This window comes from Mytilus galloprovincialis, chromosome 7 (genome assembly GCF_965363235.1).
Source record: "Mytilus galloprovincialis chromosome 7, xbMytGall1.hap1.1, whole genome shotgun sequence".
Lineage (NCBI taxonomy): Eukaryota > Metazoa > Mollusca > Bivalvia > Mytilida > Mytilidae > Mytilus > Mytilus galloprovincialis.
Window position 1 is genome coordinate 50,277,754 of NC_134844.1, and position 19,257 is coordinate 50,297,010.

General features: G+C 31.7%; 2 protein-coding genes across 4 annotated transcripts in view; both read left to right on the plus strand.

Annotated features, from left to right (window-relative positions):
• The first annotated feature begins 16 nt into the window (after positions 1 to 16).
• LOC143083209 (uncharacterized) lies at positions 17 to 15,838 on the plus strand. Of its 3 annotated transcripts, none has more exons than XM_076259457.1 (3): positions 17 to 35; positions 10,642 to 10,781; positions 13,847 to 15,838. In XM_076259457.1, exons 2-3 carry the CDS (start codon positions 10,700 to 10,702, stop codon positions 15,502 to 15,504), a joined length of 1,740 nt encoding a protein of 579 aa, XP_076115572.1. In that variant the 5' UTR covers positions 17 to 35; positions 10,642 to 10,699; the 3' UTR covers positions 15,505 to 15,838. The 3 variants fall into 3 exon arrangements, with proteins under 3 accessions (XP_076115572.1, XP_076115570.1, XP_076115571.1); XM_076259455.1 differs by lacking the exon at positions 17 to 35 and adding an exon at positions 139 to 253; XM_076259456.1 differs by lacking the exon at positions 17 to 35 and adding an exon at positions 166 to 257.
• The window catches only part of LOC143083210 (uncharacterized), a 38,358-nt gene continuing 19,206 nt past the window's right edge, over positions 106 to 19,257 (plus strand). Inside the window, exon 1 of the mRNA XM_076259459.1 lies at positions 106 to 205. The gene's annotated coding sequence lies outside the window, so the exon portion shown is untranslated. The remainder of the gene's footprint in view (positions 206 to 19,257) is intronic.

Genomic DNA, 19,257 nt, shown 5'->3' on the forward strand with positions numbered 1-19,257 from the left:
AGGAGCCCCACAACGATCTTACAGGTATCTTACAGGTATAGTAAAATGGCTGATCTCTTTTCCGGAAAAATACACATTTTAACCGATATCGATGGAAAGGTTAATGTACTACTTTTCGGGTTTAACCAATCAGTGCAAGGGACACAAGCTACCAAATGTCACAAAACAGGTCTATTGACTTCAATCAAGGAGAACAAATCATAAGGTTATTCAATCATTAAAACAATCATTAATGATCTAATCGGGGTTACAAGTAAGTAAGTAAAACTGTCTTTGGATTCGGCATATTGACAAACAATACAAACATAAGCTCGAATGAGCTTTTCACCGAATATAAAAAACACAAGTACACACCCGTGATATCGCGGGTCCGTGACTGAATTAAAGTATATATAACTATGCCTAAGCCTTATTTTAGTAATTAGTATTGTCATCTGATAAAGTCATGTCGATTATAAGATACACAGTTTTCTCTGCTTTCAAATCTTTCTGTTTGAACCCGTCGACCTGGAACTTATCAATTATTGGAAATATTAATTATTTGGAAAACAAAAGGTCCAGGCTATCCAGGAATGGGGTATTTTTTAATCAACAGCATTGTCTTATATCAGTTATCTTAGAAAGTCTTGCTGATTGCTGAATAAAGCTACAATAGGGAACAATTTGACAATGATTGAATTTAGTAGTGTCAGCCCTTTGATTATGACCCGTGTATATAGCAAAATCCTAAATACACCGTTTGGTGGTGCGCCTGTCAAATGCGGAACGTACAGATAAGGTAATAGCTAACAGGTGAATATACTATTGGTATCGGTATCGGATCAGACCCGGAACTTGTTAATTATTGGCAATATTAATTATGTGGAAAACAAAAGGGTCTGGAGTGGTGTAATTTTTAATCTACACCATTGACCCATATTAGTTATATATAGAGTTGAATTCTTTGATTTGTCGTTTTTACCCGATGACGGCTGACAAATTGGACCTCGTAATTTTAGTATTATAGATATGCAATAAGTGAATAACAAATAAAACTTCAGGAGTTTGAAATCCTATCAATAAGGGGGTAAAAATATACCAAAGTCGACTATTTGAGAGAAGCTCTACTGAGATAGTCAACTTTGGTATTTTTTACCCCTTTATTGATAGGATTTCAAACTCCTGTGATAAAACAAGGCATGCAGCATTGTAGTCCAAATAATTATGACGTCTTGAAAGGCTATTATATATCTCACAAACATGTTTAACCCCGCCGCATTTTTCGCTCCTGTCCCAAGTCAGGAGCCTCTGGCCTTTGTTAGTCTTGTATTATTTTAACTTTCATGTGTACAATTTGGAGCTTAGTATGGTGTTCATTATCACTAAACTAGTATATATTTGTTTTGGGGCCAGCTGAAGGACGACTCCGGGTGCGAGAATTTCTCTTTGCATTGAAGACCTGTTGGTGACCTTCTGTTGTTGTCTGCTCTATGGTCGGGTTGTTGTCTCTTTGACACATTCCCCATTTCCATTCTCAATTTTAGTAAATAATAAAAAGCAGCACCAAAAATTAGCTCTTAGCAAATAGCATATACATGTATCTTGCAAAATACCAAAACATATGTATGAAGCACTAATTTCTTTAAAAATTTGCAGTTTAAAAATGATTTTTTAAATAATTTATGATTTATAAAGTAAAAATTTCAAATCTTTCAAATTTTAAAATGTAAAAAACAAAATTTCAGTTGCAATGCAAATGAGCTGTTAATGCAGCATAAAAAGCATAAATATTGTAACACAAATAATCTACAGGCAGAGCAAAAACATTCTGTTCCACTCAAGGACTGAACAAGACTCTTAAAATGTGAGAAGTCCTGAAATGGTCTGGTAAGCTATTCCATAAAGAAGCAGCAGTAAAACTAAAAGATTTTTTTTCCATATGAGGTAGTTCTTACCTGTGGTATTTCTAAAATATTAGTTTATCTAAAAGAATATTAAGTGTGTTTAATTTTGAGTAAATTTTGTAAACATACAGTAGCCAAATTATTTAAAATTTTATAAGTCTCAAGTGCCATTGTCTTGATGCGTTTTACTTGTAGGGTTGGAACCTTTGCGTTCTCAAGAAGAGTTTCAGATGATGATAAGTATGTAGTCGTCATATAGAAATCTTAATACTCTCTTTTGTATTTTTTTCAAGTTTTTTAGAATTTTTCTCTCTACAAAAATTCCAAGCCAAAGGGCAAAAATTAAAATTACTCATAATAAAAGTATGTAAAATTGTAAGTTTATTTAACAAATCTGTTTAAAAATGATCCAATTCTCTTGAGAATATTGACAGCTGTTGATGCCTTTCTACACAAGTTACTTATATGTGAATCAAATTTTAGTTGGTAATCAATATCAATTCCAAGTAACTTGACTGTTTCTTCTCATGATAAAATATTTTGCTGAATTTGTATAGATGGATTTTTTGCAAAGGTTCTTTTCCCTACAGCAATAACTTGAAATTTATCAGGATTTGCCTGCATCTTATTTTCTTTAAAGTTTAAACCAATCAATAAGCACTTGAGACTCAGATTCTAATATGGATATGAGATGGTCATAATCATGATAATCCGGAATACTAAAAGACAGAGTATTGTCGTCCGCATAATTATATAATGTACTATGTTTAACAAAATAGAATATATCATTTATGAAGATATTAAATAAAAGGGGACCCAATGTAGAACCTTGGTGTACCCCTTTTTGGATGTCAGCCCAGCTACTCAGAACACTGTTTACTTTAATTTGCTGTTTTCTATCAGAAAGATATGATTTTTATAAAGATACTGAATGTGGAGAAAATCCATATGCTAGTAATCATGGTAATTTATCTAGTAAAATTTCATGAGGTAAGCAGTCAAAAGCTTTTGATAAATCCATAAGAACTGCAGCTATATATAAGTTTTTGTCTATTTATAAGCTTTACATCTGCAGTCTTCCAGTAATCTGAGCAACGTAGTCTTACATCCATGTCCTCTACGGAAATCACGTAGATAAGGATTAAAAATGGAATCAAAGACATTGTATAACTGTATTTCAAATATCATGAATATCTTTTCGTAAAATTTTGAAAAAATAGGTAGCACACTGACTGGTCTGTAATTTGATTTCAGTTGTGGGTCGCTCTTTTTATGTAAGGGTGTAACTTGGGCTTCTTTAAGTTTGTCTGGAAATATGCCCATGTCCACAGTCAAATTTGTAAGACTGGTCAGCTGAGGTGCTTTACACTTCCAAAATGTATGTCCTGGCCGATATGAAAATGCTAAATACTTTTTTGTTATTGAAAGGAATGACTTTGAACAAAGCAAGATAACAACATTTTTGAAAAAAATATAACCTTGCCTGACACCATAATTATTTTTTGCCTAGCCAGGGACATGCTATAGCAGAGGTGGATTAACAGGGTTTTTATCGGGTCCCGGGCCCCCCTTTTGTGAAAAAATGGTTGATTAGATAGCCTTTATAGGGAATCACTGAAGCATTCATCAGTGCCCCCCCCCCCCCAAACTATGACAATTTCTCATTCCACCACTGCAGAGAGATCTAAATCTGGCCCTCGATTCAACTCATGTGCATTTAACATGTTTAAAGGAGATCTGCATGATCTGGTCCCAATTCGAAAAGATATCAGGTCTATTCGCGCCCAATTTACTTTTGCATCCTACACGTTCGCACCCTACATGTACATGTTCCTGACCAATTTTTATTTGTATATATATATATATATATATACCAAATAGGTTTATTTTTTTATTAAAATTTGACGAATTATCATCATGATCATTTTTTTTTTTTTTTATTTGATGATTTGTTATTAAATGTTAACTGTATGATTACTGCTAATTCATTGTTATTAGTATTATACCATGTATACTGAAACCACTAAAATTTTGACATAATAAAATTTAAAATTTAAAAAAAGTTATGAAGATATAATGTACGATTTGTATTTCATAGTATAGGATAGTTAAAATAAAATTTGGGCGCAAACAGACTTTGGGTGCGAACGTGTAGGGTGCGAACGTGAAATGGGGCGAACGTGAATGGGCGAAAACGGATCTGGATTCATTCAAAAGCAGAAATGTGTCCAATGGCAATGATCTTATCTATATTTTCAAGGGATATAACAATTACAACGTAAGAGTATACAGTATACCAATGCAAATTAAACATTTTTTGACAGGATTTTCACCTACAGTTGTGTATGTTCATTTAGTTTACATGTATGATCCAGACAAAGGTTTCCATTGTGTGTTTATTAGGTCTTTTCACTTTTCTGTGGAAATTAAGACCTATTGGTTTTCTTCTGATTATTATTAGGTCTTTCCACTTTTCTGTGGAAAAACCTATTGTTTTTCTTCTGATTATTTTTTTTTTTTCTTCCGCCTAATTTTGTTCTTGCGATAAATATTTGTTTCGCACTATGTCGCTTAGATATTTGGTATATGATATCGAACAGTTTATGCGCTTTTGAAATTTACCCTGCGTAACCGAATACTTTTCTTTGTAGGAGTTATCTCCCCAAACACTGTTTTCCTTGTGTCCACAACTCCTTCGCAACCGTAAAAGATTACGACAAATTTATTTTATAAAATTGCTCGTTATATCCTTCACATGATTTGTCCAATTTCAACCGAAGCAATATGAACGCTCCAGATATGAGAGTTATTTCCCCTTTTGTATCTGAAATTTTGGAATGTATTTAAAACTGGAACACCATAAGTGATAGAGACCTAGGATCTTTTGATTTGAGGTCCTTGGTCCAAAAAAATGAAAATTAGGTCAAGGTCAAAGGTCAAGGTCATATTCTTATTTTTGAATTAGGCTTATTTCCACTCATTTCCAGAAACCGTATAAGATATCGACAAATTATTTTGACTAAATTGATAGTTGCGACATGTCGTAACTTAATAATTTTAGTTGAAAGGGTGCCTAGACAATGAATGGGAGTTTTTGCCCCTATCATATCTAAAATTTTGTGTAAAGTGATATAACTTATTAACCATACATATTAGAGACCTAGGGTCTTTTGATTTGAGATCCTAAGTTTGTGACCTTGAAATTGAGGTCAAGGTCATAGGTTAATTTGATGTTCTAGATTTTGACCTTTGCTCTAAATTCATATCTATACATCATAAAGCCATATGAACTGACATTTTAGACTGATTTATAAAATTTTAATATCAAAATAGATATTAACTGGTGGAAAGACCTTCAATTGTTCTCTGAACAATTGGTTTTTAATTATTATTTTTTTTTTTTTTTTCTGCCAAATTTTGTTCTTGCGATAAATGTTTGTTTTGCAATATGTCGCTTAGATATTTCTCATATGGTATCGTATAGTTTATGCGCTTTTAAATTTCAACCTGCTAAGGCGAACCATTTTATTTGTAAGAGTTATCTCCCTATTCACTGTTTATCATCTGTGTGCATCTCCTTCGTAACAAAAAAGATAGCGACAAAATTCCTTTTACAAATTGTTCGTAACATCCTCAGGAATTTTTGGCTAATTTGGATCGAAGCGATTCGATGACATTTTATAGGAGTTATCTACCTTTAAATAATAAATTTGTCGGTATGTTTTTTTAACTCATAAACAGTTAACCGTATAACCCTGGAATGTTTTTATTTGAGGCCCCTAGGTCCTAACTTAGAAAATGAGGTCAAGGTCAAAGGTCAAGGTCAAGTTCTCAATTGTGACTTTTGCTTGTTTTTGCATTTTCTCCGACACTTTGAACGATACATATAAAACAACAAGTGCAAGATGTTTGCTTTATTGTAATAAAGATATGCTACATTTGGTCTTATACAATTTAATGGCATCTTATAGGAGTTGGTTCCCCTGAAATCTCTTGATATGAGGTTATTTGATTATAACTTTAACTAAGTTCATTATATAGGCATTTGACCTTGTACAAAAGGTTATGTGACAAATGACCTTGAAAAATGACTACCAGAGTGACCTTGAGAAAATCGGAAGTAGCTTTTTTTGCAATTTTTGTCATATAAAAGTACTCAGAATCCATATCTTTTATCATAAAGATACATAAACTGATTACTGAAGACTAAAAATGACTTCCAACAAACCGGAAGTGACCAATTATCTCCCATTCTACATACAAAAGTATATAGAAACTATATATTTTTGGAATCAGTGTGAAAGAAGCTATCATATGAGACCGGAAGTGACATTCATTTCACCAGAAGTAGCATATTATCTCCTTTATATCAATCAAAAATATAATTAAACCATTATTTATCGCATCAGTATGAAGAAACTATCTTATCAAAATTTCTTTGATGTGGAAAGACTTTAATTATTATTATTTTTTTTTTCTTCTTCCGCCACTTTTTTCTGATGGTGCTTTTTTGTTTCGCAATGTGTAGGTTAGATTTTTTGCTATGATATCGAACAGTTGTTACAATTTTGAAACTGACCCCAGGACGCAGAACATTTTTTATTGTTAGTGGTATCTACTCAAACACGTTTTTTTCTTGTGTACAAATCTCCTTCGCAACCGTTAAAGATAACAACAAAATTATTTCACCAATTTGCTCATTACATGTATATCTTCAAGATATTAAAAATAATTTTGACCTTTAGCGGTTCCCAGTCTGTGCCAAATTGTTTTACGGTTTGTCTGACCCAAAAAGAAATTGGACATTTTCTTAGTACATGTACTATATGTTCAACAGAAAAATCAAAAAAAAATCTGTCTGACTTAATATTTTTGTTTGACATTTCTTCAGTCAGACAAGAGTTTGGGATACACTAATGGGTTCTGGAGACTACATATATGGGAATTATTTCCCCTTTAGTATTTTTAATAAAAAAAATTACTTGTAGCTTGTAAACCATAAGTGATAATTAAATAAAGACCTCTGAGGGTCTTTTGATTTGAGATCTTTGGTCCAAAAAAAAGAAAATAGGGTCAAGGTCACAGGTCAAGCCATATTAGTTGCGACATGTAACACATGCATTTTAGTTTAAAGTGTGCGCTTACATCAAATTAAAGTCCCCTCTTTTATTTAAAAATATGCATATGGTGATATAACTCGTCATGCTCGTGAACCAAATATAGTTAAGATCTACTAGGGTCTTTTGATTTGAGGTCCTGGGTTGATGACCTCGAAATTTAGCTATAGGTCATCATGGTCATAGCTTGAATTGATGTTCTAGTTTTTGACCTATGCTTATACCTCATATGTTTACATGATAAAGTTATGCAACTTTTTAGCTCACCTGGCCGGAAGGGCCAAGTGAGCTTTTCTTATCACTTGGCGTCTGTCGTCCATCATCGTTGTTGTTAACTTTTACAAAAATCTTCTCCTCTGAAACTACTTGGCTAAATTAAACCAAACTTGGCCACAATCATCATTGGGGTGACCCGACCAACCAACCAAGATGGCCACCATTGCTAAAAATAGAACATAGGGGTAAAATGTAGTTTTTGGTTTATCAAAAACCAAAGCATTTAGAGCAAATCTGACATGGGGTCATATTGTTTATCAGGTCAAGATTTATCTGCCCTGAAATTTTCAGATGAATCAGACAACTTGTTGTTGGGTTGCTGCCCCTGAATTGGTAATTTTAAGGAAATTTTGCTGTTTTTGGTTATTATCTTGAATATTATTATAGATAGAGATAAACTGTAAATAGCAATAATGTATAGCAAAGTAAGACCTAAAAACAAGTCAACATGACCAAAATGGTCAATTGACCCCCTAAGAAGTTATTGTCCTTTATAGTCAATTTTAACAATTTTCATAAAATTTGTAAAGTTTTACTATCATTTTCCACTGAAACTACTGGGCCAAGTTCATTATAGATAGAGATAATTGTAAGCAGCAAGAATGTTCAGTAAAGTAAGATGCACAAACACATCACCATCACCAAAACACAATTTTGTCATGAATTCATCTGCTTCCTTTGTCTGTTTGTTTAATATTCACATAGACCAAGGTGAGCAACACAGGTTCTTTAGAGCCTCTAGTTGCATTTAGGTGCAAGCTAATATTTCCTTGTAAAAAAGGGACTGGAAGTGACCCTGTGTAAACAGGAAGTAGCTGTTTTTGTAATTTTTTATTGTAAAAGTATATAGAACCATATATTTTGGGAATCAGTGTCAATCAACATGATCAAACAGTTGAATAATACTGGAAGTAACCTTTTTCAAACTGGCAGTAACAAATTATCTCCCTTATTAAAAAAATACTTTATAGAAACTATATATTTTTGGAATCAGTGTACTATAAGATATCATTTGACGCTGTTAATGGCATTTTAAACCAAATTTTCATATATTTATATCCAAATATGACAAAATACTTTTTTTTGTGGGAAGACCTTTTAAATGTTTTCTGAACATGCTGAACAATTGGTTTTTAATTTTGTAGATCTATGTATCCTTATTCACTATTATACAGTCGGGGATATAACTCTATAGGGTTATTACAGAAAAATAACATACATTTGTTATTGTAGACTAAAAAATATAAATTAAACTATTTTTGATTTATTTTACAAATAACATGAACAAGTTGCTTTTTAAAAAAAAAATCAAATATATATGTGAACCTTTTTTAATGCTAATTCTTATATAACTAAATTGTAATTTATATCTCAGTGTTTTCATTATCATGTGTGTGGAGGATAATATTTTCTTTTTATTGTAAATCATGACAATTTAGGTATGTTGAGTGGTGTTAAAAATAAAGTGACTTAAGTGAGGAGATAAATGTTGTTTTTATTTCGATATTAATTTTTACCAACGTGAAAAGTCAAACTACTACATGTACCAATAGATGACACTTCTAGGGTTCTTATTGATAGAGGTAATATATCACCCAAGTCCCTCAGTCATTTTAATGACTTTTCTGTTAAAAAAAACCCATATTAAATAGATATAGGAAGATGTGGCATGAGTGCCAATGATACAACTCTCCATCCAACTAACAATTTATAAAAGTACCGGTAAACCATTATAGGTCAAGGTACGGCATTTAACACAGAACCTTGGCTCACACCTAACAGTAAGCTATAAAGGGCCCCAAAAATTACTAGTATATACTGTATAAAAATATTCTAATGGGAAAATTAATGGTCTAATCTATATAAAAACGAGAAACGAGGAAACATGTATGAACTACATAAACAGACGACAATTACTGTACATCAGATTCCTGACTAACATGACTAAGGACAGGTGCAAACATTTGCAGCGGTATTTTGTTTCATAAAATGTGGAATATTTATTCCTACCAATAAGACAAAATCTACTTATAAATCATTTTATTTGTGCATGCAGTAAAACCCTGTTCCTCATTAGAAATGGGTTTGAATCAAGCTTATACATTCAATTTGCTGTTTATACATGTATACTTAATATACCTGTCCAAAATCAGAAGCCTGTTTTTTGTTGTTGTTTTTTTGGGGGGCTTATTATCGTGTCTGTTTTTCATTGTTTAGTACAAAAAAGTGCCATTAATTTGATGACGATTTTGCATAATTGTGAAAATATACCACCCATTGCCGCTCTTACATGTATAACTTGTTTGTATAACTGTCCATTAAACCCAAATTCATTGTTTCTTAGAAATAATTTAACAAATGCAGTTAAACCTTTTTTTTTTTTGTTGGGAATCTTTAAAAGATATTCTTGTGTATTAAAAAATATCAATTAATTCTACTGCATTGATAACCGTTTCTTTTAAATTAACAATGATTATATTTGTGTACATTTACTTTACAAAAGTGTGTGGGGGGGGGGGGGGGGGCACCTAAAACCGCCTCTGTCTATGATGGTTTTATATTGAGTCAATTAATTTCTCAATCTCAATCCATCTCGTGGGAGAGTTTCACCTATTGATGATAGTGGTAGTAAGGAACATTAATTAATGTACATTGTATCATACTTGTTCTCAATGCCTCATTAATTAGTTCTAAATTTCTTTTATGAATTTTTGAAAGACTGAGGTACATGTGTCCATGTTTTGAATCATTATCATTCTTTAAAAATTACACTTATGGATAGCTATTTCGTTTTTTTTCTATATAGATTTGCAACTATTTATTTTATTATAGCAAATACGTGAGTAAGTGACCAGTGTAAAGTTCTTTATTGTCATGTTTTAAATATAATGAATACCCCGTATGGAGGGGCTCTTTATTGCAGGAAGCTAATACAGATAAGAAGAACAAATGTTATGAATGAACAGAAAGAAAGTTTCCCAATATTCCTCCATAGACCATATTTCTAACTAATAAATATGCGTGAACCCCTGAGGGATTTTACAGATTTAGAAAATTCAAGGAATAAAGAGCATGAAGAGTAGACAACTCATGAGAGAATCTGCAATAACACACACAGATTCCCCCCCCCCCCCCCTCAGAAAATCAAATGGTTGCTGCTTTACCATTTTTAAAAACTATTGCCAATTATCTTAAAATTATAATAGATAGACAGAAATATTAGAAGCTTAAATGTTCATCAGCAAGACACATTAGTCGACAAAGTCAAAACCTTCAGAGGACTCCTTGTTAGATTTATTGTGGCCTGCACTTTAATTTTAACACATATATATATATATATATATATATACATGTCTATATTTCAGGACCACTAACTGACCCTATGTGTGAAGCTGTGCCTATTCGGATAGTGGATACAACAGAATGTCACTAGATACTTGGAGTGAAGTTTGTCTTAGCATTACCAATGATGTTCAAGACGAAGCAAGCTATGAACATGATGAAGGTACATAAAGTTATGTCGTCATTAAAAATGTTGACAAGATGAGTGAACAGAATCATGGGAATAATGATAAATATGTTATGATACATGTATATTGCCCCATTAATACATGTAATAGGGCTAAAGGAAATGCCCATGGTCAAGCAATAAGTCAATTGGCCAAGAAAATATATGCAGACATTATGATAACCAATATAATCAAAGAGATTTGTCAAGAAAGAAATAAGTTCATCTGCTTTTTTCGCTTTAAATATACTTTTAAATCATAAATATTTTTATATGATTTAGTGTATCAGCTATCACTTTCTTACATCATAAGAATTTTTTTGTGAAAAGAGTTATTGGGTCATCAAAAATCTCAATCATTGTTATCAATACAGATTAATATTTAGGTAAAAACATCAGATAGGACAGGTTAAAAAATAAATGATAACTTACCCAAATTTATCCAATGTTTTCAGTAACCGTTTCCTCCATGGATTTTTTTTTTACATACTAGATTCGCATAGGATTTTTTCAATAAAAAAAAAAATCATCAGGTTTAAAGAATTGATGCATTGTGAAAACAAATATTTCATCTATGAAATTCAATTCAGATATTCATGGATATCCTTTTCATATTGGATACAATTTTTTCTAAGTCTGATCCAGACATTTTGTAGTCCGAGCATTTCAACTGAGGTACTACACAGGCGTCAAAAGGTGTCATTATGGAGTAAAGGGGGTGGCGTCAAAAGGCGTCATTATGGAGGAAAGGGTTATGGTGGTATGGGAGTCTAAATTAAAAATGATAGAATTTGTTAATTCTTTGTAGTATCTATTGATATATGTTAAAAAATATCATAAAAATGATAGCTCATCAAGCATTTTCTCAAGCTATGTAGGTTGTGACCAAATGACACGTTTAGTATGGATTATACAGGAAGAAACACCATTATGTGATTAGAAGCTAAACAAAATGATAGAATTGTAAAATAAAATACGAGAAGATAGCTTTCAGAAAATAATTTGAGAATATCAAAAGAAAAGATAGGGTCACCGTGCATTTTTTGCAGCTAAATTACAAAATAGCAAAATTTCATGTAGATTCCTTCAGAAAACGCACTATTTCAGAGTTACCTCCCCTTAATATGCCAATTTAAAAATATTGAAAATCAAGCAGAAATAATCAACACTTGTAAAATATTAATATTTATAAGTTATAATTTTATAAATTTGTTCTTTTAAATGCAAATTTACATTAGTTATCTGCATTCCTGCTTCAAATTTTGCTAACTTGATTGAAAATCTGAACCTTAGATTCTCTGTTTTTCACAATCCAAGATGGCAAAAGACAACCATACCACCTTAAAATATTTTTTACTGACACAGTAAGAAATAATTTTGGTTTGCGACATATTTTCAAAGGACCCTTCACTATGGTAAAGTCTTGGTGTCTCAAATCTTTACTTTCATTTGATGAAATAGCAGAGTATATTAAAAAATCTACAAAAAAAGATATATGCTGCAATAAAATAAAGAACATTTGTACAGACAAAAAATAAAACTTAAAAATGAAATTATCCAGATAAATAAAAAAAAAATCAGTTGAAGATGGTGAAATTATCACCTCAAAATTATTAATATTTTGTAGGCTTAGTCTTTTAATTTATGCATGAGTATCGGTAGGTAAATATCACGACAGATTTAAGCATTAGATCTACCAAGTCAATTAGCTATATATTGAGTGCTATAAATATATCTTATTGATGAACATTTTCCAAGGGTAATAAGAATCTTAAACATTATACTTAAAAAACATAATGTCAAAATATATATATTGCAAATTTAATAACTTCTTAAAAGCTGTATTATATAGATTATCTCCCCTTCGTGTCATTCCAATTGAATGTGAATTGGGCGACTTAGTTTCTGCCCTACACCTCAATGGCTTACAAAGGCAGGATACCTGCATTTTCTTAACTCATCAACTTATTTCAACTGACAACTCTCTGATTTCCTAAAATGTATATATGGTCTTCTGACATCAGACTTGAACTTCTCTTGAATTGTATTTTAAATGTGGGTATTGTTATGCATTTACTTTTCTACATTGGCTAGAGGTATAGGGGGAGGGTTGAGATCTCATAAACATGTTTAACCCCGCCGCATTTTTGCACCTGTCCCAAGTCAGGAGCCTCTGGCCTTTGTTAGTCTTGTATTATTTTAATTTTAGTTTCTTGTGTACAATTTGGAAATTAGTATGGCGTTCATTATCACTGAACTAGTATATATTTGTTTAGGGGCCAGCTGAAGGACACCTCTGGGTGTGGGAATTTCTCGCTACATTGGTTGGTGACCTTCTGCTGTTGTTTTTTTCTGTGGTTGGGTTGTTGTCTCTTTGACACATTCCCCATTTCCATTTTCAATTTTATTACATAGAGAAAAATAACCATTCATACTAAAAATCATTCAATCTATGAAAATATATTAGAAATATTAATAAAGAAGAAGATAAAGAAAACTGTCAAGTCTGTCAATACAATATAGAATCATCACTACTCTCTTTAAATTCTCAATAGACAAAGAAAATTGGCAACTACACGCTAAAACTTTATATCAACCAATCAGATTACTTGAAATCCAAATAATCATGAACATTTAACAATAATATGTATGGAAGCGTTTCAGTGTAATCAAAGTTTATGTAAGACAATATGTTATTAAGTTTTATTTAATATTAACATAATTATACATCTTTATTTTACAATTACAATATAAACAAAATAAAGAGGCTATCACACATGTATGACATTGTATGAAATCACAAATGTTTTTAGTATCGATTATTCACATCCTTCTGAAATTAAGGTTCAAGGTATGAAGTATTTTCAGATCTATTGCTAATAAACTTACTTTCAACAGAATACTTATTGCAGAGGTACATGTACAATTAAAAGTTTTCCCCAGTTCAGCTTGCATATAACTCCTAAAACTTATAGATAAATTATATTATTATTTAAAAAGATTTAAAAAAATTAACATGTTTTAATACAGTAGCTAGATTTTAACACTTTCCATTTGTACAGATAATGAGAACCAAGCCATGGAAGTTTTTTGCAATGGACAGAATATAGAAAATGAATCCTTTGCAGATACTAGACTTGATGGAAAGTACATGATCATGATGAATGTAAAATCAAATGAAGATGATATACAAGATATGAAAAATGAATCTGTCAATGATATTGGAGAAGATACAGAAGATATATCTGAAAGAAGAGATGTGGAAGAGAAATGGATTGAGGATAAAGAAAAAGATGAATCAATTCAAGATAAAGGAGTAGATATAAAAGATGAACCAATTGAAGACAAAGAATTAGACAAAAACGATGAATCAATTCAAGATAAAGGAAAAGATATAAAAGATGAACCAATTGAAGACAAAGAATTAGACAAAAACGATGAATCAATTCAAGATAAAGGAAAAGATATAAAAGATGAACCAATTCAAGATAAAGAGAGCGATATGATAGATAAGTCCATTGAAGAGAAAGGAGAAGATATAATAGATGAATCAATTGAAGAGAAAGAAAGAGATATAAATGACGAATCGTTTGGGAACATAGCTGACAGTTCCTCTAATTCCAGTGAAAATGAAAGTACTATTGATCCCAATTGTGAAAAGTGTGGGAAAAAATTAGGAAATAGATTACACACTAAAAGTGTTTCTAAAGTTAAAAAAGTCCTTTCTAAAAAGGATTCTCAAGTTGGTGCTGAAGATACAAGTAATATGTGTATAGCTTGTAGGCAGGACCTTTTGTTCAGAAATTCTGTTGCTGAGTTCATTGACCCAGAAACTGAAGATAAAACATTTATGTGTAAAATATGTCAGAAAATATTTACAACTCGTTCTTCTATAAGGAGGCATGTTAATAGGCATGCAGGAAAAAGGAAATATCCATGTCAAATTTGTGACAAAGTATTTACTCAAAACGCAGACTTAAAAAGACATGCAAGGACACATACACAGGAAAAACCTTTCAGTTGTAGTACATGTGGGAAAAAGTTTTGCCAAGTATCAAACTTAAAAATTCATTGTCTAATACATGAAGAACAAAAACCATTTATGTGTGATCATTGTGGTAAGGGGTTTACACAGTTAGGAAACTTGCAAACCCATTTGAATGTGCACGAAGGTCATAAAATTCATGTATGTGATTCGTGTGGCAAGGGATTCTCTACAACTTCCCTGCTGAAATCTCACATACGAGTCCATACTGGTGAAAATGTTGAACGACCATTTTGTTGTAAAAAATGTGACAAAGGTTTTCCAAGCCAGTATCAACTTAAATGCCATAATCGAATACATTCTGGGGAGAAACCCTTCAAGTGCCAAGTTTGTGAGAAAGGATTTTCTCAGAGTTGTGATTTAACGAGACATAAAAAAGTACATACGGGTGAAAAACCACATAAATGTAAGAAATGTGGTTATTCCTGCTCACAGAAATCTTCACTCAAAATACACGATAGATCACATACTGGTGAAAAGCCGCACTGCTGTTATGTATGTGGTAAAGGATTCGCTCAGACTAATTCTCTTGAGAGACATATTCGAACTCATACAAAAGAGAAACCATACGTTTGCACTTTATGTGGCAGAGGGTTTGCACAATCTGCAAATCTTAAATCACATATTGCAACACACAAAAGTCGTAAAAACAGTGAAGTTGTTCCACCTAAATAAAGTTTTGATTTACATGAACATTTTTTTTTAATTACATGTTTATAGATCGTAAGATGAAGCCTTTTTATTAGCAATCTTAAGAATTTCATATTTTTTTCAGATGATCACTTTGATCATGTTGATAAAGATTTTATTTATTTAAAAGAAACAAAACTGTCTAAAATATAGTGATATCTTTGAAATATTACTATTTATATATTTGTCTGGCTATTTGAATTATTAAGTCTCTCTAGATCACAAGATGTTATTTTGTACAAATTAAGACAATGCTAGATGACTAATGTGAAAAGCATGTACGTGTAGATTGTCCAAATAAAATACTTATAATGTTCAATTTTGTCACTTCAGTTTGAAAAATCCAAATGCATAAAACATGATCTTGGCCAAAAGTATATATTTTTGAGAATTCACATTACCACAAAATCAATACATACGAGGGAAAAATCTAGTTTAAATGTAAAACAATTATCAAGGTCATGCTACTTAAAACAAACAAGATTATATAACATGTATAATCTAGAAAAAAAAATCAATTATTAAAAAACACATGCACATATATATATGTACAAGGGAGTTGGAATGAAGTGACATGTAAAGTTCATGGTTTGATTCCGTACTTATTACACAAATAATGAGGATATAAAAAAGAAGATGTGGTATGATTGGCAATGAGACAACTTTTCAGAGGCAATACATTATCAACTTCTTGCAAAAAATGTCACAATAACATTATTTGAACATTGAATCAACATTTTGCAGAACACTTAGAAAATTTAACATATATCATGTGTATATTATATACATGTACATCATGACATTACAAAAACAGTGATTTCTTTTTAAAAAGTTTTTGATGAAAATAGGGGTACTTGCTTAATAAGATGACAGCCGTTATAACTTCATACATGTAACAGAAATTACACCAATTTCATTTGTCCATGATATTTCTTCAAAAATTTGAGAAAAATTTTTAAAAATAGAATATTACAATGACAAAATGTATTTGAAAAGTTTCATCAAAAAGCTACTTTTTAGTTCAAGACAAGTAGTCTTAATGTACAGTTCTAAAAATTCTCAGCATATACATCAAAGAGGGACGAAAGATACAAGAGGGACAGTCAAACTCATAAATCGAAAATAAACTGACAATGCAATGGCTAAAAATGAAAAAGACAAACAATAGTACACATGACACAACATAGAAAAAAAAAAAAAAAACATGAACCCCACCAAAAACTAGAGGTGATCTCAGGTGCTCCGGAAGGGTAAGCAGATCCTGCTCCACATGTGGCACCCGTCGTGTTACTTATGTGATAACAAATCTGGTAAATAGTCTTATTCAGTAGGTAACATTCGTGAAAGGGAAGGGATGGTAGTTAAGATGTAAGAAACATATTCGATATCTTTTGTGAAATGGTTATTCCATAACGGTCAACCAACTCGTGAGGGCTTTCAACTTCACCATTTGGAACCTTGGTTTTATAGCTTTCTTGTGAGCAGCAACTCTCTATCAAGAAAATCATGATAGGAAATTCATGCACGGGAATAGCGTATCAATTTGCATATACACACAGTATTCAGGTTCTGCTGGAATGTTGCTACTTAGAAATGGAAAGTTTACAATTGGAAAACTGAAATCATCTCTTTTGTCGTAAAGTTTTGTTTTCAACCGACCCTCATTGTCAATTTCTATATGTAAGTCAAGCTATGAGGCCGACTTAACTGTATTTGTTGTATCCTTAATCTCTTGATGCGTTCAACATGTTTGCCAAATTTTGAATTATTTAGCGAAAGAACATCATCTAATAAGGGGAAAGTAGAGTTGAATGATATTGCTAACTTCTTATCTTTCTTCCAAAGAAGTTCCTGTATGAAGTCAGCTTCATAATAATAAAGAAACAAGTCGACAAGATGAGGGGCACAATTTGTTCCCATTGGGATGTCGACAGTCTTGAAAAACACATACTCCGAACGTAACAGATATGTTGTCAATCAAGAAATCAAGTTAAGTGATAATGTCAGTTTCAGAATTTTGTTTGTTTGAATCAGAGTGATCCTTTACAAAATAAGATTTATCCCTCCCTAAGACAAGATACTTGTATCTACGTTGGCCATTCTTTTTATGAAACAAAGCAATATCAACTCTTTTAGTTTTGAATGGGGAATACTTGTGCAAAGTGTAGAAAAGTCAAATGTTTTAATACTATTACAAGATCATGAAGATGAAAGAGTGTTAGCCTAAGATTGTATATATGTACTGTAAAAGATCTTCCTTGATTGCTGATTAAATTGATGTTACTAATTTAGAAAGAGGTTTCGTGGAGCACTTGGAAGACCCAGCAATATACCGTTCTTTGTAAGGACACTTATGTAGTTTAGGTATCCAATACAGTGATGGAAGATCCAGTTCTTCATCTTTGGTTGAAACTCCAAAGGAACATAGAACAGACCTATGATTATGCTGGATTTCCTCTTTGGTAAGATATTGAGTTTCCAAGTGAATTGTCAATACCTAATTCGTGTATAAAGTAGTTAATGTAATGAGTTTAACACACACACAAACGATGTTGTTTGGGACTTTATCTTCGGGGACAACAACGTTTTGTCACGAAGTTAGGATAAGTGTTTTGCAACATTTGGGTCTTTAAAAATTGACGTAGGATGGACATTGATAGACCTATTAGTTTCTTAATTCTGATTTGTATCAACGACCGCACTGCCTTAATCAATTCGGAAAGATGATCTACGTCTTCCTTCTCGCGCTTAGTCCATTGCCTGGTATAATCCTCGACTGAGTTCATCAAAATTTTAAATTTGTATTTCCAATTGATGGATTTAGGCTCACGATATTTCGAACCTTTCGATAACACATTTCGTTTGGTATAGGTATAAGGAATGATTGGTACAGACTGGTCTTTGAAATAAGGAGATATTTTCGATTAAACTAATTTATGATGAAGGATATTGTCTTTGTTGGCATAGGACAGATTAAGGAAAGGTCTTTTCTCTTTTTCATCTTTTCCAACGCGGACTAGCTTGAAACGTCTGTTACTTGCAATATCCGAAATTATAGTTGGAAGTATGTATTGGTTTGAGTAAGGGTTTGTGACAGTGGTTTCCAAACATAAATTGAACAGAGAATGAAATTTTGAAAGGGGGTAATAAATAAAGTTTCGTGCGAATGTGATAAATACCTAACAGGTTTTGTATAAATGGCAGCAAGTCATTAATAAAGACAGCATGCAGAGTAGGTGATGTATACTAGTAATGACTATAACCGCATGATTGCGTCCCCAGGTAGCACAAAAACATTTTTTTGATATTTTTAAAATATATTGCAAAATATCACCAAAATATCATTCAAAAACATGTTTTTGATGTGATATGTCTGGCTGTACTCATGTGAATAGCATATTTTCTGGAAATATTTGTTCTGAATGTTTAAAGAGCATTATTTTTAAATATCTTGATTATATATTGAAATAACAAAATTTTGATATAATTCAGTTTCAATTGAAAATATCCAGACAACATCTTTCAAACATCTGGACAAAATATTCTTCTAATGTCTAGGATATGTTTTATTGATGTCTACCTAATGTTTTTTTTTTTAAATACAGTCTGTCAACCTTATTCTCATTTTAATAAAAAGTTGAAGCATTGAATTGAATGATTTTAAGTCCATTCATAAATTCTACTGGTTGATATTGTAAAATATATATTCAGTTGATTAACAACTATCAATTGGAGAGT